The sequence below is a fragment of the Nyctibius grandis genome, chromosome 1 (genome assembly GCF_013368605.1).
Source record: "Nyctibius grandis isolate bNycGra1 chromosome 1, bNycGra1.pri, whole genome shotgun sequence".
Lineage (NCBI taxonomy): Eukaryota > Metazoa > Chordata > Aves > Nyctibiiformes > Nyctibiidae > Nyctibius > Nyctibius grandis.
This window is the reverse complement of record NC_090658.1, coordinates 71,059,025-71,082,376: the sequence shown is the minus strand read 5'-3', so window position 1 is coordinate 71,082,376 and position 23,352 is coordinate 71,059,025. Positions and strand designations below refer to the sequence as shown.

At 39.3% G+C, this 23,352-nt stretch overlaps 1 protein-coding gene across 1 annotated transcript in view; it reads left to right on the top strand.

Moving 5' to 3' along the window:
- Window positions 1-22,467, top strand: part of RNF217 (ring finger protein 217) — a 63,998-nt gene extending 41,531 nt beyond the window's left edge. Inside the window, exons 3-6 of the mRNA XM_068405208.1 lie at window positions 4,782-4,946; window positions 12,061-12,262; window positions 18,959-19,030; window positions 21,909-22,467. Coding sequence (XP_068261309.1) covers window positions 4,782-4,946; window positions 12,061-12,262; window positions 18,959-19,030; window positions 21,909-21,982 — 513 coding nt within the window. The 3' untranslated portion in view covers window positions 21,983-22,467. The remainder of the gene's footprint in view (window positions 1-4,781; window positions 4,947-12,060; window positions 12,263-18,958; window positions 19,031-21,908) is intronic.
- Window positions 22,468-23,352: the final 885 nt, after the last annotated feature.

The following is a 23,352-nucleotide window of genomic DNA, read 5'->3' as shown; positions in this document are numbered from 1 at the left end:
ACTCGTTGCTCTAGAACTAGTAGGAATCTGTACCTGCAAAGATGCTGTGACAGAGCAGATCTGTGTAGTTCATAGCAGTCAGCTCCCCGCTTTTTGGATCAGATTTTAACCTTGAGTAGCAGGTATCTTCATGGCTACGTGTTATGTCAATCTGCATTGAGCCTGAACTGCTGCGGACGTGGTGATTTTGCCGTGCTCTCCCTCTTTGCTCCCAGCTGTTCATTCCTGCCAACTTGCTTTTGCTCATGTTGATGTTTTGGTGTCACACTGGGAGCTGGATCAAAGATCGGCTCCAATGAGATAGAAGATTGTTTGTTTTGTTGTTGCTTATTTTCGGCTGGTACAAGAGAGGGGACGGGTTGGTGACAAGGAGGAGGCAGCTGTTTTGGCAGAAGCCCATATTTATTTTGGAATAAAGTGACTGTGTAGCTGTAGCTAGAGATTGTAATTCATGTAATCAGTTGCACAATTAATTCGGCCATCCTATTATACAGCTAGCATTCCACTAAGCAGCAAAAAATCTCACTAAGCTTTTTGCAGCTTCAGGCTCTCAGAATATATTTAATGTGCTGTCAGCTTTGCTGTCGTCCTCTCATATCAAGCAGTGGTTTGTGTTGCTGTTACCTACCACTTTTGAAAGGTCTTTTCCTGGGAGGTGAGGAAAATGATAGTCAGAATAATTTGCAGTAAAGAGGCTAGCTAAGAAAATGGAAAATGTTAGCCTCAAAGGTCAGTGTTTCAGAAAGCTGAGAACCAAAAGGGTTAGTATGAGAAGTTGTGTAATCTTTTCTATTTCAAGGGAGACTGACCTCCAGATGGCATAGAAGTTTGTGTGTATATCCATCCTGTCAATTCTGATCGACTGAAATGGAAGTCATAAAATAAATGGAAAAATGTTTGTGTGAGGAAAAACATATTTGAAAAAACACTAGATTAATGTTTGGGTTTTCTTCAGATATAGTTTGTCTGCTTTGCTGGATTATAATATATTTTACTGCTTTAAATTCTATGTAGATAGCATTTCTGTGTCCTCGTTATGATTATTTCATGCACTAATACTGAAGCATAAACCAAATCATATTTGACTTTTTTTCTTTCAGAAAAATCAGAGAAAGAATGGAATAAGAATCTGAAAGGCTGCTGTAATTGCCCTGTTGTGTTCCTGTTTCTCAAGCACACTGGTGTCCTACTGCATCCAAGTTTGAATAGGTTTAGGGTTTTTGTTTTGCAGCCACTAGCTTCAAGAAAAATAAGGTTCATAAGGACTTAAAAGAACATACTTTTCTTTGCCTGCTTAACATATGTTCAGACAGTATTGAACAACAGAGAAGTCAAGTGGCCTGTACAAAATGTAAAAACTATTCACTAGTTCAGTTTTGTGGAAGGTGCTGTCAGGGGTGGCAGGTGGAAGAGGAAACTAGGAACTCCAAACCTGGTAATGAAGTAGGCAGTTTGCACTAGTTTATTTCAGTTAGTCAGGGCCATTCATGGTAACAGCTGTTACTCTGAGTTCATGCGGTTATAGCCTCATCCTGTATTTCAGTACTTTCTAAGTAATGTATTTGGAAAAATCTGACGTCACTCTGTGTGTGTATAAGGTTAAATATATATCCTGGTGGCTGCTACATTTCTTGCAATTATGCATGAGCTATAATAGAAAGATAGAGCCTGCAATGAATTTGTGTCAGATTTTCACTGAAAAAATAAACCCAAAACCCAAACCCACAAAACTTATGTTTTAAGTTATGTTGACATTTTGTTTAAGAAAAAAGCTTTAACTTGCAGCTTCCTAGATCTGTTAGTTTGGGTTTGTATTTTTAACATTAATATTCTATCTCAAATGTCTGAATACTGCAACTGCTTTCAGGTTGCAGAATTGTGGCTACAAGCTTCATCTTTGGCTGAGGCATAACAAATACTGAATAATACAATCCGATGCCTGCTATAATTTGTCTTCCCAGCAGTAGATCAGTGTGACATGTATTATTGAAAAACGTAAATTCAAAGCTGGGGAGGGGGAGTGGAGATACAGAGAGATTGGGCAGGATAGTTGCTAGTAATCTAATCAATTTTGTGCATATTGGTTTCTAAAGGATTGTGGAAACATAGAACAGTGCTCTGTGTTAGTTTGGTTAGTAGCAATAAAAATGCTATTCTTCAGGTTCTTCACAGTGGGAATTTTCCTCTTTCTTATTAAGCTGTTTTTATTAGGAGAATTCATCTGGGAAGCAGAGATGCAGGATAGTGTATTTCCTTTGGTTTAGCATCTGGGCCAGCAGACCAACAAATGAGAGGGAGGGCACTGGTTATACTTCGTATTAATTTTGTTTTATACTTTATCTTGGCCTTAGACATTACTGTGTTTTCATGCAAAAAGTAATAATGTTTGTAATCCATACGTTGCAGCTTTAATGTGTTGTTTCCCTACAAACAAGTTTCATTTGTTGTTCTTTCCTGGTTTTGTGCCGCCTACCTCTGTCTTCAGTAACTTATTTCATTGATAGGAAGCATGTGATAAGTGCAATTTTCTTCTGAGGTATTTTACTGTGTGCCTTGGCAAAAATGGCACTTTGTAGCTATAGAAAGCAGTAAGTCATACTTGCACTGGGTACAGGATATCAGGATTTCATCTATTTTAATATTACAGTCTCTTAGAATCTGTGTGTTATGAGGGAAGTGTAATCTAACACTTAGGTGCACGTATGATATTTTTTTTACAAGAATAATGACTAGTAGATGGTAACTGACTAAAATGTTAATGTGTTGTAATAAGAAGAAAATCTGTCAACTTCTTGATACTGCTTCCTTTCTTTCACTTTAGTCTTATGCCCAGCCAAAGCATCCTGGAGTGGGAAATGCTGTCTTATGGGTAGCAAGAAAATTATTAATTCTTTTGACCATTAACTCCCATTCTTTCACTTGCTGATCTGTAGATGTGGATTGGCATAAAGCTGAAGTGATGCATTGAGCAACACATCATATAGTCCACCATTAAAGGTAAAATACTTGGTTAAACAGTGCTGCACAGACAGAGGTACATCACTTTGTAGAAATGAAGCTATGGCTGTTACATACTGCTGCAGTATAAAAAAAAAAAAACAAAACAAAACAAACCCAACATTTGCTCTCTACAGGTGAAGTTAAAGACAAACACTGAAAAATGGGTCAGCTAAGGTCATAAAAATGCTCAGCTTGAGCCATTGTGTCAATTAGGTTTTTAATGTGAAACATTAAAGGCAAAAAAATAAATGGCGCTCTCTGTGCATAGAACTTGAGGAATAGCATAAAGGGTAGCAGATGGCTTCATTTCTCAGTCGTGCATCAGAGATCAGATCAGCTTTGTATTAGCATGCTGGTAGTGACGGATGTAGGAATTGCACATATAAATAATAACCTTGGCTGCCCCCCAGCAAAATACTTAAGGGAGATCAGAGGGCCTATTTTGGACTCTTAACTGGAGCCGAGGCAGCACGCCACTGGTCGGTGTGTCTGAGCAGAGGGCACGGCAACTGGTGGGAGCGAGGACTATGGAAATGTGTTTTGGGGGCTTCACGTGTGACTACACCCTAGGATGTAGTTTCCTGAACAGTACCCCCACACCATGCAGGGCCAGCCCAGACATGTCCTTGGTTCAGTGGTGAACCAGGTCTGGACACAGATAAAACCAAAGAGTCTTTTTTTGTCTGGTTGAATTCCTTGGTCCTGTCCATCAGCTGATACAAAGCCAGTGCAGTGCCAGGCACAGGCTGCAACCAGAGCTGGTGGACGGGGCTCAGCAGTCGCTTGAGAGGCGTGCCTTCCCATCTTTCAGGCTGACACATTTCACTGCAAAACACAGCAGAAGGGAAGATGTTGCAGGAGCCTAGATATGCCTGTGTCTAATGTGGCTTCTAGTTCTTGCTTTCCTTAGTCACGATCCGGGTAGGAGACCTGTCTTCTGTCGGATAAGCACTTGTGATGTGCCTCTATTTGTTACTTCTACAAACACAGCTGCTACGTTAGCTTTTTTCAAAAAAATATCCAGGCTCTGGAGGAAGACATGATGGTAATGATACCTATTTGATTTAAAACCCAGGGATCAGGAAGAATAGATCCTTTCTCAATTTGAGGAGCTTGGCTTGTGGTTTTTGCTGTTAGGTGTGGTCTGTAGCAAGTGGGCTGTTTGGCACAGCCTCAGCTCACCCTTATGCAATCAAGAGCAAAAGGAGGTGCCTGACTTCTAGGTAGTAGTTGTGGCCCTTGGTTGAGACCCTTGCTCTTGGCCTCTTTTCCCAGGACCATTTCTAATATAAGCTTCATAACCCATTCTGGGCTCTATAGAGCCCCTTCAACAGACCAGGTACTCCCTGGTGGTAGTCTTGTCAGTGAAGTTTATAACTAGAAGACTGAGATCCACCACACTGAAAACTGGCTGCTAATTTTTAGGTGATCTCACACATATATTGGAGGCAATTGAATAAGCTTCCTGGATTTGCCTTTTGGCATTTGAGCCCCGTGGTGAGGCAGCAGTTCCTGTGCTTAAACCAAGCTACTTGTGCTTCGTTTGACTAGGGCCTTTCCTGGCTTTAGCAATTAGTTCTCTATTTTCTCTCTTTTAAAATAAAAGAAAAAGAAAAAGTTAGCATCCACAACTTCTTGTGTTTTAAAACAGACATTTCAAAAGATGTTAGACCATTACTGGGCAGCTACTCTCTTAATTTAAGAGCAGTGGTTTTAAAAGAGGCTTTCCAGTTGGGTCAGCGCCCAGCTTGCAAACGTGTGGTGTTTTCTCATTTATACAGATCCAGTGTCCATCTTGCCAATTTGTCTGGTGTTTCAAGTGCCACTCTCCCTGGCATGAAGGCGTTAACTGCAAAGAATACAAGAAGGGAGACAAGCTGTTGCGTCACTGGGCCAACGAAATCGAACACGGGCAGAGGAATGCCCAGAAGTGTCCAAAATGCAAGGTGAGCTGCTCTCCCTTGGCTTGCAGGTAGTGGGTTCAAACCATTTAAATATGTATTTAAAATATTTGTAGCTTCTGCTCGGCATTGGAAATGAATTTACACTTGCTCTGCAGATTCTTGTCAATGATCCATTGAGGAAAAACAGGTCAGATGTTTTACTTGCTGGTGCCCGCACTGATTCTGCAGAATCTCTGCAGGTAAAAGAAACATTAGGGAAATCCTAAGAGGAGGCTTTAATGTATGCTTATAATGAATGTGTGTTACAGCACAAATTTTTCCTAATATAAAGCTTTAAAGAAATGTAAAGCTTTAGAGCAATATGATGCCCTTTGTTAGGTTTTCCGAAGAGCTTGGGTGAATTGAGTTTCTGAGTAAGGCAGAAAGTAATCTATCAACAAGTTAACTAAGGAAAACTTTGAAATTTGGCAAAACCAGAAGGTTTTTTTAGGATTAAATGTCAGTTCTTCACAAGCCTTTCTCGTAAGTAAGTTTAATTTTCAACAGACTGGAGTCCCATGCCCTAAAAACATCATTAATATCTTCCAGGATAGGAAGTATTTCCCACTACTCAAATGAGATGCAACAGCCCCGCACACCCCTGCCCCGGCTGCCCTTAACAAAGGTGGCCGTTATGTTTGTTCACTATTTTTTCCACAGCACTTATCTCCAACTACTGACATTGTAGTAAGTCAAAACCTTGAGAGCACCATGGTGGTGGGAGTCTGTACTCTTTTTTGAAAGGGAATCACAGAATGTTAGGGATTGGAAGGGACCTCGAAAGATCATCTAGTCCAATCCCCCTACCGGAGCAGGATTACCTAGATCATGTCACACATGAATACCTAACCTGAACCTATCTATTGCTCTACATCTACTTAATGGAGAGGACAAAGTAAGGAAACTAGAACATTTGGTGGGAAATAAATATTGAATGGGAAGATTTACTTCTAAAAGTCCAAAATGTACTTTTGTCACACCCTGTGCAAATAAGAGAATGTTTATCGGTTTACTAAGTATCTTATTTTGGTCTTGGGGAAAAAATGCCTGTGATGCTGTAGCTTGAAATTGCAAGATTATAAAACACTAAGCAAAATTCTGAAAGCTCTGAAATCAGCAGTTGGTTGTTTACGCTTTCTGCCACACACACGTGACATTTGAACAGAGTTTTAACAGCTTGCTGTTCGGTAAGAGTTGATAGGTTTAAACCTGTTCTAAAGATGTTCACTTCCTGGGAAGTCTTACAGTAAAATCCTTTTAGAAACTTTGTTCCTTTTCGAGTGGGAAGCAGTATGTTTTGGTTTTAATTCTTTGACTTGTGTCCAGACTCAGATTTTATGACAATGTGAATGATGTAGCTATTGAAATAAGTTGTCCAAAAAGGAAGAAGAAAATGCACCAACCAAAAAAGTATGAATGTGGAAAAGCAGGGGAAAGAGGGCTGCTAGCTGGCAAGAGAAAGGGACTAAAACCGCTAACCCTGACATGTTTATCCTTAAGTTTTAAATTTAAAATGCAAAATGTACAACTGTTTTTACAGTCTTCAAAAGAAAAGGCTGGATGCTTGAAACTTACGTAGGCTAAGTCACTAATTTTGAAGCCTGAAGTTGCATGAGTTTGGCTATTAATTCCAAAAAGACTTTAGGTTTCTTTTCATAATCAAAATTAAATAAAACCTCCTCCATGGTGGGAGGCAGTATGGAAAGTTATGAAACTAGCACAGAAAAAGAACTTGTGTTAACAAGTCCTTTTCTGGTAATGTGGTATTATAAGTGAGTATCGAAGAGGGAGTTCAACCTTCTCGTAAACTGTATTGCTACCCCCAGTCCTGATATTTTTCTGCAGAGGTGAAGAAAGTTGTTCTTGCCTACAACCTCAAAAATGTTTATATCAACACATTGTTTGTTTTTAAATCAAGTCTACAACCAGGAAGTAATCAAAAGAACCACTTAGCCAGTGGTTAGCGATACTGTTCTTTCTTTTTTTTTCTTTTCTTTTCCTCCTTAATCTGTTACTGAGTAGTTACAAAAAACAAATCTTATGCAGCATTCTTCATCACAGCATTAACACAGCATGTGTCTGGGCACATGGGGATAAACATACGAACAGTTAACAACTTAGGGTCAGGGGGACTGGAGCTAATACTTTCTCTGCCTCTCTCTCCAGCCATCCTCTCAAAACCCCTATATAAAATAACATTGAATCAGATGGCTATCATATTTCCAAATAAAATAGAGAAAAGAGTGACAGAGCAAACAGAGTTGGTAACATACTATTTGATTTATCCTTGTTCTAGACCCACATAGGCTATGTTTCAGGTGAGAACATATTTTATTTTGATATGTGCATATATTCTATTTAAAGAACCTTTTTCATATTTTGGTTAAAAATTTGCAGCAGCCAAAAATTGAAAAACAGATTGAGGAAGAGTCAAGAATAGATTGTCAATGTCAAGACATTAGTATTTAACCTTTATCCTAAAACTGAAGCTAACGGAAATTAAATGTAGAAACTTCACTAGAGGTAGAATTTCTTTACTGAGATAACTTGTAAAATTACTGGTAACTTCCAAAGTGTGATACTGATTACAGTGTAGACTGTGACCATACTTTAAAGAAATCTTCTGGAGATATGTAATCATATATACACACAGACTCACGTACACAGACTCTTTCTTTAAGTAGCCATACCATGGGGAAGTAGAATGCACAATTATTATCTTGTCTGGGCGTGCAGGTGAGAAAACGGGAGCACTCTTACGGTGTGTGTGTGCATATAGGCAGATCCTTAGGCAAGCATTCACAAGTTTTTCAGTGGTTTTGGTAAGTGCTTTGAAAGAACATAATCCTTTGTAATGTGAATACTAGCAGCGCTGTTAAATAAGCTTAAACTTGATTCCTTTTTCCTGTAGGTGGACACAGCTTTAGCACACCTAATAGAAATAGCTTATATTTACCTGGTCTCTCTAAGATGTGCCTACATAAGTGAAAAAAAAAAAGTTACACAGACAAAATACATAATTGTGTATTCATTTTGTGACTATATATCGGTATGGAAATATTACAAAATGCTGCTTCTTTAAATCTATATCTTAAATTAATTTTGACATATTTTTTGGTTTTAATAGAGCCTTTTCCAAATCTATTATGCACTATTTTGAGAAACTCAGCACAGACCATTTTTTTCAGCAAGACTTGTCCAAAAAGTGCTGATCCTGTTCTAGAGGGAGCTGGCTAATGAGTGCAAATTTGCTACATCTTATTAGATGTCTTCGCATAAAATCTGTAACCTTATTTGTCTTTCCCCACTACTCTTTTAGGGTTTTATTTTTTAAAATTTCTTGCAACAACATGTTTACAGCAAAATGCCTTTTTTCCACAAGTGTTTTTACAGTACAGCAAACCAAGAAAGTACTTCATGTTGGTGTTACCTCACCACAGATTTCAAAAACAACATTCTATGAGGAAACACCAAACAGCAGCTCTAGCTTAGAAAGCTTCAAACAGCAGCAGAAATTTAAGTAAACAAGGATGTCAGTGCAAATCAAGGAGTATGTACTTTTTATCTGTGGATTCACTGTTCTGATTAATACGAGCGTTATCGAATAACTTGGGACATAGGTTTTGAAGGTGCTCTGTCAACTACTTTTCATCTCTGGCGGGAGGAGAGCCCTTGCTTATATATGAAGTGATAAAGCTGAGCACCAGGGTTTCTTCAGAAGGAGTGGAGGACAAATGCAAGCCTGCAGTCATGAGGCACCGAACCCCACACGGCCGCAGCTAACTAGAGCAAGCCGCATTCCCAGCCCTGTGCATTCCCCCAGCTGCCTGCTGCATGCCACGGTATTGCCAACGGAGCAGGAACACTTGTGTGATATCTGACCCATTGGTGATTGCTTTCCCAACCTATAGATTTGTAATCCATCTGTTAGTGGATTATCCTGAGGGGAGGGAGGCATGACCATGTGAACCAGAGCTGAAGCTGATCTGGTGAGATGTCATGTCTTAGGCTTGAAAGCAGCCTGACTGAATCATGCAAAGTTCATCTGGCATTGGCAGTCTGCGTGCGTATGATAGGGAGTCCAAGCCCCACGGATATGGTTTTGGTTTTTATTATTTCATTTTTTTTATGAAGTCTCTCCTCACTACAAAAGGGAAAGTTTTTTTGCAACAAAAAATATAGGCAAGTACAACCAGTTGTTCCAAATTTGCAGCTTTTGAAGACAGTTATATATGTGCAGATAAGTATTCACTGAAAATTTTGTACTACTTTGTGAAGAAGCGAAGATGAAATACATGTAATTGCAATACGTGTCGGTAAGCAAATAAATCCTACATCAACTTCTTTATGTTTTAAGAGCACAGTATGTCTGGAGGATTTAGAGCAGGAACAAGTAGATGTAGGAGTGACTGGAGTGGTGCCTGGCCAGCAGGAGCTGGGATGCTTCTAGGAAAGTGTAGGCAGAAGAATGTCAGGCAGAGTCCAAGAGGTCGGAATTTCTGAAAGGTGTTGAGGGTAGAATGTATAAAGCTATTGCCAGCAGCTCCTTGAAGTTCTTACTACCAAAGAAAATTAATTTATTTTTGAAATGTGAAGTAGTTTTGATATTAGTGTTTGCATCTAGGGTTTTTGTAGGCTCCAGGCTCGTAAAGGTCTTCCATTAGGTTGGACAGTAAGTTTAACAGATTGGGCTGGTAAGCTGGAGAAGATAGAGGAGAGTTAAACAGTCTTAATTTAAAAAGAAAAAAAACCCCACAGTTACATTAGCCTCGTAAGATCAAATTCCCTCATTTACATCTTTAAGATGGAGATATGTCACTGAATCAGCAGATAAGAAAAAGTATCTCTAAAATTACAAAATTCTATGTAGTTGTCTGAATTTCAGTCCTCGGAAAAATTAACTGGAATTAAATTTTAAAGTTAATTTGTTAAAATACACTAAGGCCCTGTGTGCAAGACTCCACAATTCAGAATTAAAATTCCTTAATTTCAGTTGAAGTTAATCACTTAAAAATTAAATGAAATAACTATGGCTCCATGAGTAGGGTCAACATTTTTTCATACGAAACCTGGAAAGTAAAAGCAAAAGTCAAACTGACAATATCCCTTTTAGAAGAAAATAGTGCATAACTTAAGAAGTCATGCTTAAGTTGGTATAATACTGGGTAGATTTTTTACTTTCCACTTTGCTTGCAGTAAATGCTTAAATGTGAAAGTTCTGAAGTCAAGTAGCTTATAAAGCTCATCAGCAATGATATTTTTTCAGGTGCTTCTGGAAAACAGGGCACCTGTGATACAGGTGAGGAATGACACAGATGAACCAAACAGCAGGCTTCCTCAGGGCAGGAAGCATGACTGCTTGGTCAGTCTGTTTGCATCCCTTCTATGGGATGAATGCAAGTCCCGTATTTGCCCACTAGAGGGTAATGTTTTATAGCCCAGTCCTCTTTTTTTTGTGAACGTCTTTCCCCTCTTGTGCTTAAAAGAAGCATTTGGATGTGTAGTAATATAAATTCGGAGAGTGCTGTCATTTGTACAGGGATCTTGGCAGCTGTACTTGGAGCTACTTTTTAACTATGTCTGCCCTGGAATCTTTTACTAAAAGTACTGCTGGTGGAAAGCATCAGTTTGTTACATGCATCAAGTGCCAGTTTCAGTAGCTGTTTGGGTGAGGGAGATTTCTCAGATCCCAAACGAACCTTGATCAGTACCAGAGTGCAGACACACTTGACCCTCTCAAGAAGGTCAGAAACCCCAGGAGTCACAAGCATCTCTTGAGGTAGGAGGCTTCAGTTGTCCCTGAGCTTTCAGCATCTCTCGTGCTTGCAGGGCCACTGAGTGCTGATACCTTGTCTTTACCTATACCTCCCTGCAAAATAAATACATGTAGATATGGATAAGAATTCCAGGAGGCATTCATTCATCGCAAATTTGAACAAGTAAAATTACAATTGGATGTGAGGGGAAAAAATATTCCCAAGGAGGGTGGTGAAGTGTGGGACAGGTTGCTCAAAGACATATCCATACTAGGAAATTTTTAAAACCCGGTGGGATGAGGCCTGGAGCAACCTGATCTGACTTTGAAGTTAGCCCAGCTTGGAGCTAGGGGTTAAAATAGATGATCTCCAAGGGTGACTTCCAACCTCCATTATTAGGTAACTTTTTCTGTTGTTCTGTTGTGGAGCATGGTCTCAGGACAGGGCAAGGGGGTCTTTAGCAATATTATGAGCTAGGGAAAGTGTGTATTTACCACCGTGTTATCTGTAATTTTGGTTGGCAAGATGTAAAAGTAGTTGTATAGTCGTAGTTGACTATCCTCTCTCCTAAGACTCTCAGAACTATAAACTAAAGCTCAAGCCTTACCAAATCTGTGCAAAGTAGGTAAATGTACCAGTTTTGCAGAAGAGTATGTGGAGATACGGGAATGGAGTTATTTCATGCAGGTGAACATCAGAAAGATGGATGTAGAACCTAGACAGCCCAGCTTGATGCTGTACTGCGGGCATTATGAAAGCTTGGTGTAATTCTTTTATGTGGTTTGTGGAATCTTTCTTTTTTTATAAAAAAAAAAATCACATACTTTGCAAATCATTCGCTCTAACAGCAGAGCCTTTCTGGTGTTCATTACAAAATGCCAAATCAATTCGTGATGGTAAATGGCAAAGGGAGTGAGGCCACAGGTGGCATAAGAGGGAAACCCATCTGTGGAGGGGTCAGACAGAGTTCATAACTATAGTTACTGTGCTGCTTTTATTTTTAATAAAGTTAGGTGCTAATGTGTCTAATAAAAAGTTTTCAGTAAGGGCAGAAGATCACTCAGATTCTCATCTGAAACAAAGACTGTTTAAACAAAGAAGAATTATGTAGGAAGGCATTTCTTAAGTGGAAATCTGGAAACAACTATAACTCACGTTTGATGCTCTAAAACATGCCTTAGCAAACCATTATTGTCTTAGGACAGCTGCAGTATTAATTAATGCAAATGCTGAGTTAAACAGAGGGTTGCTTGTGGTGTATTTTCATCTGATGCATGGACTGCATGGGGTAGTGCCTGCTTTCGTGTGCTTAGGGAGGGGGGTAAAAAAAATATTTTCTTTATTTTCTTCTACTCTCACAGATCCACATCCAGAGAACAGGAGGGTGTGACCACATGACCTGTTCACAATGTAACACTAATTTCTGTTACCGTTGTGGGGAGAGATACCGCCAGCTCCGGTTTTTCGGAGATCACACGTCAGACTTCAGTATCTTTGGATGCAAATACCGCTACCTCCCTGAGAGACCACATTTAAGGAGATTAGTGCGAGGCTCTGTCTGTGGTGAGTGGATAAATTTTCCTTGTGGAGGGCTGCACAATGAGGTGATGGCGGGGGGGGGGGTATCAATAATAGGTAAATAAAAGCTATTGGTTTAAAGTATTGGAGGGGGCAGCCTGTTGTTTAGCTATGTAAAAGGTGGTTTACTAAATATATCTAAATATATAGCATTTGCATTCCCTTTTTCGATGGACAGTGTATTAATTTTGTGTCCTCTTCTGATAGCTTCTATTTCCTAACCTTTTTTAGGTATGCAAACTGGAAAAATACTGTCAGTGTGCATGTTGCTGGCTGTGAGCTTTACTCTAGAAGTATATAGGAGAAGTGGATCAGGGCGGAAACCTTTTTTAAATGAACCTCTGTGTTGAGGATTTGTTTGAATAAAGCGTTGTTTGGATTTGAACCTGACCTGGTTTTGAAAAACCATTCGAGTTTGTCCATTTAAATAGGAGGACACTTATCTTCCAAGTGTTAGCTTTGCTTCAGATAAAATCCAGCTTAAAACAAAATACAACTGTATACATTAATTTCTCTCACAGGAATATAATGCCAAAAGCTTGACTCTTAATTAGGAGTGCCGTTTTTATTTGCGTTTGAACCTTTCTCCACATACAGAAACATAAGAAAAATAAATTAAGTAGATTATTACTATCTTACATGGTATCTTACATATGCAATGAACTTCAGTCATTGTAGTGAGTTTACAGCATGTAAAGCTATCTATAACATTATAGGAAATGTTTGTATTAGATGTTGAAAACTAGGGACCGCTTAAGGAGAATAGGACCTTTTGTACTTTGAATTAAGGCATGGAAATTGGAGATGACTTGGAATTCGACTGGGATGAGGAAATGCTTTGAGCTTAGCAATTGGAGATGTTGAATGTAGAGGTAAAGATAAGAGATTGAACACGTGGAAACAGCAGTTAGCAGACCTGCAGTGAAAACAATAGTCCTGAGCCAAACGTGTTCAGTAAGAAAACTAGGTGATTTCCATTTTTAAGTGACACAAGAGTTGGCATGCACACTCGTAGGCCTGGTAGTAAGAATTGTTGGCTGATCCACAAAGTTGTGGCAGACTCACAAACCTGGAATGTTTGTTTAACAAATGACAATAAGTCATCCAGGCCCTTTAGTTTCACCTCAGGAACTTGCAAGGCTTTAGAACAAAGTTTGAGAGGTGAATTAAAGATACAGAAATAAATAAGAAAGTGGATAAAAATTCAGAATGACTGGATGTGCCTACTCTGATACATTTTGTAGAGATAAATTCCAACACATGAGAACACCTAGTCTAGATGAAAGACAATGCTGGCACTAGAGCAGATAGGTACAAACTGTTCATGAATAAATTTAAGCTTAAAATTCAAGGGCCGTTTCAAAGCACTTAATAAGGTTTCAGAAGAGCTTTCAGTATCCTTCACCAGTTTACACAGTTCTTAAATTAGTTATGGTTTTGGCTTCCACAAAATCTCTGATAGGGGCTGTAAGATTTCACTATGCATTCTGTGAAGAAAGTACTTTCATCCTTCTGCTGTGTGTTTGTGTGATTTGGTTTTTTTTTTTTAATAGATTGCTGATAATTTCATTGGTTACTTCTTTTATCATGAAATTGAGTAAATAATAATAGTTTGCTTACCTGCTCATATCTTTGTTTTATGGACCCTCTATCAGATTTTTCTTTGTCATGATCTTTGATATTTCTGTTTAATTCCAGTTAGGGATCACGCCTAGGCTCAGAGATGTCCCGGTAGCTAGAACTGTAAATGTAAATATGTTAAGGCTTTATCAGGCAAGAGTGGAGCATTATCAGTAGGTGTTACTGTACAAGCCTGGATTTTGGTTCCATTCTGACAGTCAGCAGAAGACGTTAGAAAGAGGAGATGGTAGCAATGAAATCAGAAGCATAGTCTCTACATTTTAGTTAACATGTAGTAAGAAATAAAGGTTGGATTTCCTGTAGTAAAATGACTCTGCTACTTAGCTAAGTAGTGGAAATTAAGAGGACATTATCTTGGCTGTCAGTGAGAGACTGTTGAGGTGTTGCTAGATACATTTTCTTCTGCGACTTTTTATTTTATTTTCTTGCCATGGAGAGTAAATACTTATTTGAGCAAATGTGGTGATTTTGTAGCCTTTGCAGTGAAGGTTCTTTGGCTTGTTTGTACCAAATCTGGGTGGGTGGGGTGTGTAGAAAGGAAAGAACACTTCATGGCAGGCTGGCATGCTATCATGGTTTCTGTTGAGAAGAAAATGTTTGTGCCTACAATCACAAACTGTTCTGTAATAAAAATAAGGGAAAAGCATTTATAGCAGCATAAATTTAAACATACTTTTCTTTATAGAGCAATGGTTTTGTCAGGGTAGTAGAAATCACAGGGCGAAGACAATAAACTGGGAGCAGAAATGGTGTCTGAATGTGATGACGTTTCTCTCCCCTGTTTAGCCAGCATATTTTTTAGAGAAACTTTGTCCTGTGACCAGTACAGTAAAGTGAAATTGCTTTTATCCTTCAGTCCTGGCGGACTTGGAGTTTTCATTCTCATAGTAATTCTTTGGCTAAGTCGTTGAAGGCAGGATGTTTGGTTATAACCGGAGTTAGAGATGAATTGCACAGAAAAGAAAAACATGTTCAGCTGTCTTAAATGTACTTAAGACGCCACTTAAGTATCACCTGAATTTAGCTGAGTGAACTATATTCGAAATCAATTGCTAGGTACTTCATGGATATGTAACAAGACACAACATGTGCAAGGTCCTGCACCTAGATCAGGGCAACCCCTGGTATCAATACTAGCTGGGAGATGAAGGGACTGAGAGCAGCCCTGGGGAGAAGGGCCTGGGGGTACCGGTGGATGAAAAGCTCGATGTGAGCCAGCAATGTGCGCTTGCAGCCCAGAAGGCCAACCGTATCCTGGGCTGCATCAAAAGCAGCATGGCCAGCAGGTCAAGGGAGGTGATTCTGCCCCTCTACTCCACTCTCGTGAGACCCCACCTGGAGTACTGTGTCGAGCTCTGGGGCCCCCAACATAAGAAGGACATGGAGCTGTTGGAACGAGTCCAGAGGAGGGCCATGAAGATGATCAGAGGGATGGAGAACCTCTCCTATGAACACAGGCTGAGAGAGTTGGGGCTGTTCAGCCTGGAGAAGAGAAGGCTCCAGGGAGACCTTATGCAGCCTTTCAGTACTTAAAGGAGGCCTATAAGAAACATGAGGACAGACTTTTTAGTAAGGCCTGTTCTGATAGGACAAGGGGTAATGGTTTTAAACTAAAACAGGGTAGATTTAGACTAGATATAAGGAATAAATTCTTTACTGTGAGGGTAGTGAGACACTGGCACAGGTTGCCCAGAGAGGTGGTAGATGCCCCATCCCTGGAAGCATTCAAGGTCAGGCTGGATGGGGCTCTGAGCAACCTGATCTAGGTGAAGGTGTCCCTGCTCACTGCAGGGAGGGTTGGACTAGGTGGCCCTTAAAGGTCCCTTCCAACCCAAACTATTCTATGAAGCTATGTAATGCTATTAAAGCAAATGAAGTTTTTTGCATGGTAAACAGCATTTCAAATAGGATTCTGAAAGCAGCATGTTTTCAGATCAGACTGGTGTGTGCTCCTGTCCCAAGACAGAGTGCAAGATTCACTCTATGTATGCATGGCTTTGAGCACTGCAGAAGGAAGCATGCACTTCTAGGATCCAGCCTTCATTAGCGACTTCTATCACTTAAGTCGATCTGATGTCACCTATATACATTTGATAGGACTCTTTAAAAACAGATGCAAACTTGTATTAGAACTAAAATCTACATAGGTATGACTGTTTTGATTTATAAGTAGATACTTTTAGTGACTCTGTTGCTTCAACATATAATATTTAGAAGAGGAAGACAAAGCTTTTTATTTCTCATATGCAAGTGATTAAATTTGTTTTCTAAAACTAGTATGTTAATTTTTTACATGGCAAAGAATTCTGTAAGGATTTATGGGATTTTGTATATATTACCCTAAAAGCCACAACCAAACCCAAAGTTATGCAAGGGAAAAATACTCTCCCATGTTTCCCTAAACATTTCCTCATTTTGTGGAAAATCATCATTCTCTATATTACAAGTAATGCAACCCCTCTGAGACACCTGCAAATACAGTTATTACATTAGTACAGATATCTAAATCTTCATGCTGAGTAACCCAGTAGAGAAATTGTTTACCATTAAATGGAGTAGAATTGTAAAAAGGCTCCATTGGTAGCCTTGTTCTATTTACAACTGTTTCTTTTTAAGTTATCCTTAAAAACTAGCTTTGAACATTACCAAACTGGTGATCATAACCTACTGCTGAGTTCACCACATGGACTAATGACCCAAGATTTTATTCAGCTCTGAGGCAAGTTTTGCATTTGCTCTCTCTCTGCTGGCATTCTCGAAGCTAACAGACATAGGACAGTGGATCTTTGGGAAGTTCAGTGCCTGCAATAAAACATTCTTACCTTCAGCAGCATCTCTTGGTGTGTCACGATTCCCTTTATGATTAAGAGCCTCATAATCCTTCACACTACGACAAACAATGTGTGTCAAATTGGACATAAAGTTATGTTCAATTCAGATGTATAAAATGGAGCATTTTATAATTTTTTCATACAATGCTGATAAAAATGATTGGAGTAAAACGTACAGTCTGCTGTTTTGCAGTGATTGCTGCAGTTTGTACTCTTACCTGATGGTAACTTGTACAAGTCTTGTTCACCTCGTGTTAACTTGTTCCTTAATTTTAGTTTATGAAGGTAAAGAAAGATAAAGGATTTAAATGTGGTAGATGTATAAGGAGAAAAGGTATTTTGCTTTGTGTTTAAAGTTTAACCTTTGGAAAGAATGCATTGGTAACCAGAGGAAGATATTGTCTCATGACAATGAAAGGTCATTTTATCCTATAAGATCTTGGAAGTTCACGATACTCATAACTTCATATTCACAGCCAGAAAGAAAAAGACACTCATTTATGCTTTATTTCCACTCCGAGTTAGTTTGTCAAATGTAAGTAAACAAGTTCTTAAACTGATTTAGCTTAGGAACCATTCTTTGTGTCTGCAAAGAAATTACTTCAGTCAAAAGCTAGCTTAGCGCTTTCTGCAGACTCTGTTTCGGTGTACTTAGTCACCAGTTCAATGGTTTAAGTTTTTAATAATTTTGATACCAAATGTCATAATTTTCTAACATTCTAATTACATGATTATTAATAAAGTAAAGAGAGTTCATACCTTAACACAATCTTTTGCAAGTTGTACTTTGAAATTATTGAAGGCTCTGGTAATGTTTTTAAATGTTTTTAATCGCTCATTTTTGGAGTTTTCTTGAGGTTTTCCATCACTCTGTGTTCCTTCTCCTAATGTATTTGACAGCCTCTGCATGTATAGAATGCAATGCAGTGGAGTCCCAAGAAGGCCTACCATTAGGATGCCTGGCAACTAGAGTAATACCAATAATATTTGCCAATCTTTTTCTTCTAGGAATTAATGTTTCCCACCCACAACACTCTTATGAAATTTAAAAGCTATCAAAACGGAGCATGAAAAGGACCGATTCATTTAACCGCTGTAAATATTTCCAAAATACCTCATTTTTCCTTCAGACTGCCCAAATTAGTGGCTCAGGTTATGGAGAGGTTGACATCATTATTGAATGAAGTAATCCATTTACTGAAATCTGATACAAGTTACTTGAGAGAGGGAAGGGCAGGGAAGAGAGAGGTAACGACTCACTTTTCCTCCCTTTCTAGAGGTGATCTTTCAAACCATGTTTAACTTAGAGAATTGCTTAATTTCAAATCCCTGATCAAGCTGCTGATGCATCAGTAAAAATGCCTGCCTTGCTGCGTTTTCAAACAGCTGAGACATGTGACATCTTTGCCACCGCTCAGCTAACACAGTGAGGGAGACTTTGCCATTCAGTTGACAGCGTGCAACACAAGAAAGATAACTTGGATTCAAAGTTCGGTTTTGACTTAAGTGTTTCAGAAGGAGCCCTGCCTTCCTTCCATGCACCTCTACAGTAAAGAATATGAGCACGTTTTACTTGTTCTTAGTGTCTTACGCTCTAGGTGGTATGCTGCACACACAGCCTTGCTGCCATACTCGTATAAGAGCAGCAACATATCTTTTTAAATGTTGATCAAAAATAGACTTGGCTGTGGTTTGATTTAGACCTAAATTGCAACTATACATGAGAACTTCACCATAGCCTTTTAAAGCGAGCAGAAGCATATTTAGAGGTGATGGTCTCATCACCTTGAGCTAACCTAAACTCTCCAAGATGCTGGTTTGCTTGGCATCTTTCCAGGGTGGTTGCTGTACAGTAGGATTCCGGAGAAGCCAAGTGGTAGTAGCTTTATAGCTATCACATTCCTGTCGATGCCTGAGGGGTTTCAGAATGGAAACAGAAGTAAATGCAAGCTGTTAATATACAAAATGAGCTGTGCTTGGAGAGTTGTGGTGGGTGAAGAGGACAAAGAGAGAAGTGTGTGCAGGGAGCTGGCTGAGTGGTGATAGCTCCTAGCTGGATTTGTAGGATGGATTTACGAGTAGGAATCCTGGTAAAGTATTAAAAAAATGAACCAGCTTTTGGGAGTCCAATATTGAAATATTTATGGATGGTTGGAAAGGGAAAAATAAAATGCCAACTTTGAATTGTTTAATGAATTTTGCATTTCAGCTGGAAAACTACTCATTACACCCCTAATACTGGTTCTGGGACTGGCACTGGGAACCATAGCTGTTGTAATAGGTAAGAGCTACATATGCGAATGAGTCTGATTCTGATTTTGCAGTGACTTTCTGTATGACATCTCAGTATTTTCATCTCGAAGAGACGGACTTCATAGTACAAAGTACAAACTTCATAGATATTGTTTTAGTATAAAGCACATGACTTTTTTCTAAAAAATTTGTCTTTAGAATATTTTTCTTGTATTTTATGCCTATTAGCTTTATTACTTTTTTTTTTTCCCCAATTATTTTGTTGTTAAGGCTTTTCTGAACCAAAATCCTTAACTGGTATAGTTAAACTAGTAAAAAGGCCAGAGTAATTTAAACATAGTGCTGGGGGCTGGCTGACTTGGACACTCCCTTTAATCACTCCAGGGGATCACAATTCTAAGATCTTGGCCACGTGCATGGTAAGATTTTTGGGGCACTAGGCATAGTCCCAAGAGCCCTCCAGCCTGAAGGTGCAACAGCAACAACAAAGCAGCAAATTGGGATGAGTCAATCTCAAAATCTGACTCAGTGCATAGGCTACCAAATTGGATTCCATCACAAAAAACAGTACTGGGAACTCATTTGATACAGTATCAAAGCTCTGTTAACGTGGTTGTATTAATGTGGATGTAGTTATTCTAGCAAATCTGCTCTTTGCCTGGCTTAACTGAATTCTCCCACAGAAATTAAATAAGCCGTAACAATAAATGTATCATTTTGCTCATGTAAGTGCATATCCACTATTCATGTTGTCAGTAATACCTCAATCAGGGATCATGCTGCTTCACTCTTCACCAAACTACTTACTCCATTGAAAATTTGCCATGTATACCCAGCCCTCAGGCATGTTGGGATGTGGCACCTTTATTTTGATATAAAAAAGCCAAAATATACAAGAATAGTTACGTTAATAAGATTGGTTATGTACAATCAGCATATAACCAAAATACCATTACAGCTTTTCTAGACTACATCTGGCCAAATAAGAAATATTGCTATTAATTTCAGTATTTAGGCTAAGAATACATTATCTTTTTCCTGTATTAATATTCTGAGTTGGATTCACTGAAGATACCTATCTATCTATATTTATTCTTTTTAGTGGCATTTTTATGCCAAAAATATAGGCAGTAAAGACTTCCTAATGCCAGTAAAGCTTACGTTGCTCAACAATCTGGTATAATCTATGCTGGAAAAAAAACCCACTCTTTTACTTATATTAAAATTAAGAGGATTTTGTAGTAATACAACAGCAATAATAGCAATAATACCCAGTATGCTGCTGAAGTCCCATGCTAGGTATGGCCAGATAAGGGAGGATCAAGAAGAGCAGTTTGAGCAGTTCCAAAAATAGTGATTATTTATAGGAAAGTTTTGGGTTTGAGGTAATTACAGCAATATTTACTGCCAACACAACTGTTAAAGTAATCTCAGTATCATAGCTGAAAACCATTTTACACCATTTCACATAATCACAGAATCACAGAATGTTAGGGATTGGAAGGGACCTCGAAAGATCATCTAGTCCAATCCCCCTGCCGGAGCAGGATTGCCTAGACCATATCACACAGGAACGCATCCAGGCAGGTTTTGAATGTCTCCAGAGAAGGAGACTCCACAACCCCTCTGGGCAGCCTGTTCCAGTGTTCGGTCACCCTCACCGTAAAGAAGTTTTTCCTCATATTTATGCGGAACCTCCTGTGTTCCAGCTTGCACCCATTGCCCCTTGTCCTGTCAAGGGATGTCACTGAGAAGAGCCTGGCTCCATGCTCATGACACTTGCCCTTTACATATCTATAAACATTAATGAGGTCACCCCTCAGTCTCCTCTTCTCCAAGCTAAAGAGACCCAGCTCCCTCAGCCTCTCCTCATAAGGGAGATGTTCCACTCCCTTAATCATCTTCGTGGCTCTGCGCTGGACTCTCTCTAGCAGTTCCCTGTCCTTCTTGAACTGAGGGGCCCAGAACTGGACACAATATTCCAGATGCGGCCTCACCAGGGCAGAGTAGAGGGGGAGGAGAACCTCTCTTGACCTGCTAACCACACCCCTTCTAATACAGCCCAGGATGCCATTGGCCTTCTTGGCCACAAGGGCACACTGCTGGCTCATGGTCATCCTGCTGTCCACTAGGACCCCCAGGTCCCTTTCCCCTATGCTGCTCTCCAACAAAGGCTATTGAGCCAAGCAAGGACCCTGGTGACTGTAGTAGTCTTCTGTTATATGTTGTTACTGTAGCAGTGTCTGAAAAGGAAATCTTTCACCATTTCAGTCAGCTGGTGGCAAGAGAAAGGCGGAATTGCTTCTCATTTGGGTTTGAAAGAATACCTCTTATGACAAACTACTTTTCACCTGAATAAATTTGATTTATTTATTTTTCCTTTTAGAGCTTCCTTTCTCTCAAAAGACTTTTAAGAATAAATAGTTCCCTGCTCAGCCAAGGATAAACATTTGGTATTACTTCACAATAGATGAGGATGTGTGTAAAAATAAATAATATTTAGAAAAAAATGTAAAGCCATGCTGCCTCTATTGCATGTGAGACTGGTTGAAGGCTAATTTAGTTAAATCAGCCTTGGATTTAGATCTAAGGATTGCCAAAGTGCTTTTAAAAGTTTTAAGTTTGTATCTTATACAAAACAGCATGGTTCAGGAATTAATTTGTCAGAGATGGGAGTAGGGTTAAAGGGAATTTGTTGTAGAGTAAACAGAAAGTGTAGCTTAACTCATTACTGAAGAGACTGTTGCAGGTTAATATTTTTTCTGCTTGTCCAAATGCCTTGTCTAAATTCTCCTGAGACATGGAAAGCTGCATCTGAATACTCTATGTACACTGAAAGAACACAATGCACGCACAAAGGATTGTATTTAATTGTGGTTTTCTTCTTATTTTCTTCTTTTTGGCAGGTTTATTTGTGTTTCCTATCTATTGCCTTTGTAAAAAGCAGAGGAAAAGGTCATGGACAGGTATGCCCTGGTAAGGATGGACCTTACTCACCTGAACTGAGCTAGTCCTGCAAGGGCTATACGCGCTTGGTGCAACAGAGCAATACAGTGCTGGTAACAGCATCAAAGCCACCACCCTGGAAGAAGAATGGGGGATCTCCTGCAATCTTCCCTCAGCCGAAAACACTACTGCAGACCAGAAAGCCTCTTTGCTCTGCTGCACTCTGAACAAGATGGGCCCCCTGACTGCTGCTTTTTAAATGTTTTGGGTTTTGTTTTTTTGTAATTGTTACTTTGGAGGGGGTTTTTGAGTCTAAGTTTCTGAACTAGACAATCAAAGTCTGTATTGTAGCCACAACTCTACTACCGATTTGGCCTGTGAAGAAAGCATTTAACTGCTGACATGTGCTCCGTTTAACATCAGTGTCGGCCTTTAAGGGGGAAATGCTTAGAAGTGTTTGGACTCCTACTGTATACTGAGCATACTACTTTTGGTATTAAAAACTACTTCTGTAAATAACTTCCATCACACAGCATTCTGTTCAGCATACCGAAACCCTGTCACATGCCAGAGCAGGACAGCTGGTTATCTTCTGAGTCCTCCTGCTAGTGGGCAGGAGAGTAGCTTGCCACCGCCAAACTGCGGTGCCTCACAGGGAAGTATCCTTAGTATTGAAGCTCCGTGATACTTACAACTATGCTGATTGGTTTCACTTCTGTATTTAATTTATGACAGTCTATTAATATTGATTGGGGGGGTTACAGATTTGTTAGAAGAGCACAGAATTTTGAAACTCTCCCAGTACAGAAAAAAATTTGAAGGATTTAAGATAACAAGAAGTGTCAGTGGCCTGTTCTGTCCCAAAATATCCCTGAAGTGTGTTTGCAGGGAAGCTGGAAACCTGCTCTTCTGTTCTGACCTGGCATATAATACACATGCTACACACTAATTGTGTGAAGATTGACTTGATGAAATTTTACAACCTAAAAAGCATGTTTTGTTTGTTCCTTTGTTTCTTTTAAGTAGGCTACATAAATCTTAGAGCACCCACTGATGTCTCATGAGGAAAATCTGTGAATTTTGGGTAAGAGGAGGGGTCATGAATTCTTAGGAGACCACATCATTCTTATTCTCTGCTTCCAGTGTTTCTCTTCCTGGCACGTTAGAGATCTGCAGAGAACAGCTGTCTTTGTTCTTTTTTCCCTAACTTCAGAGTACCACTGCTTGCTACCAGAGCTCTTTCTCAGCGCATCGCAGCAAGAGCAATGTAGTTCAGCATTAGGAATCAGTACTGAGAAGTTTTTCACTTTTAGTTATAATCCAAATTTATCATACAAATATAACTTAAAAGAAAAAATAGAATAAAATAAATTTGTGTAAGCAGAACACTGAAACAATAAAGAA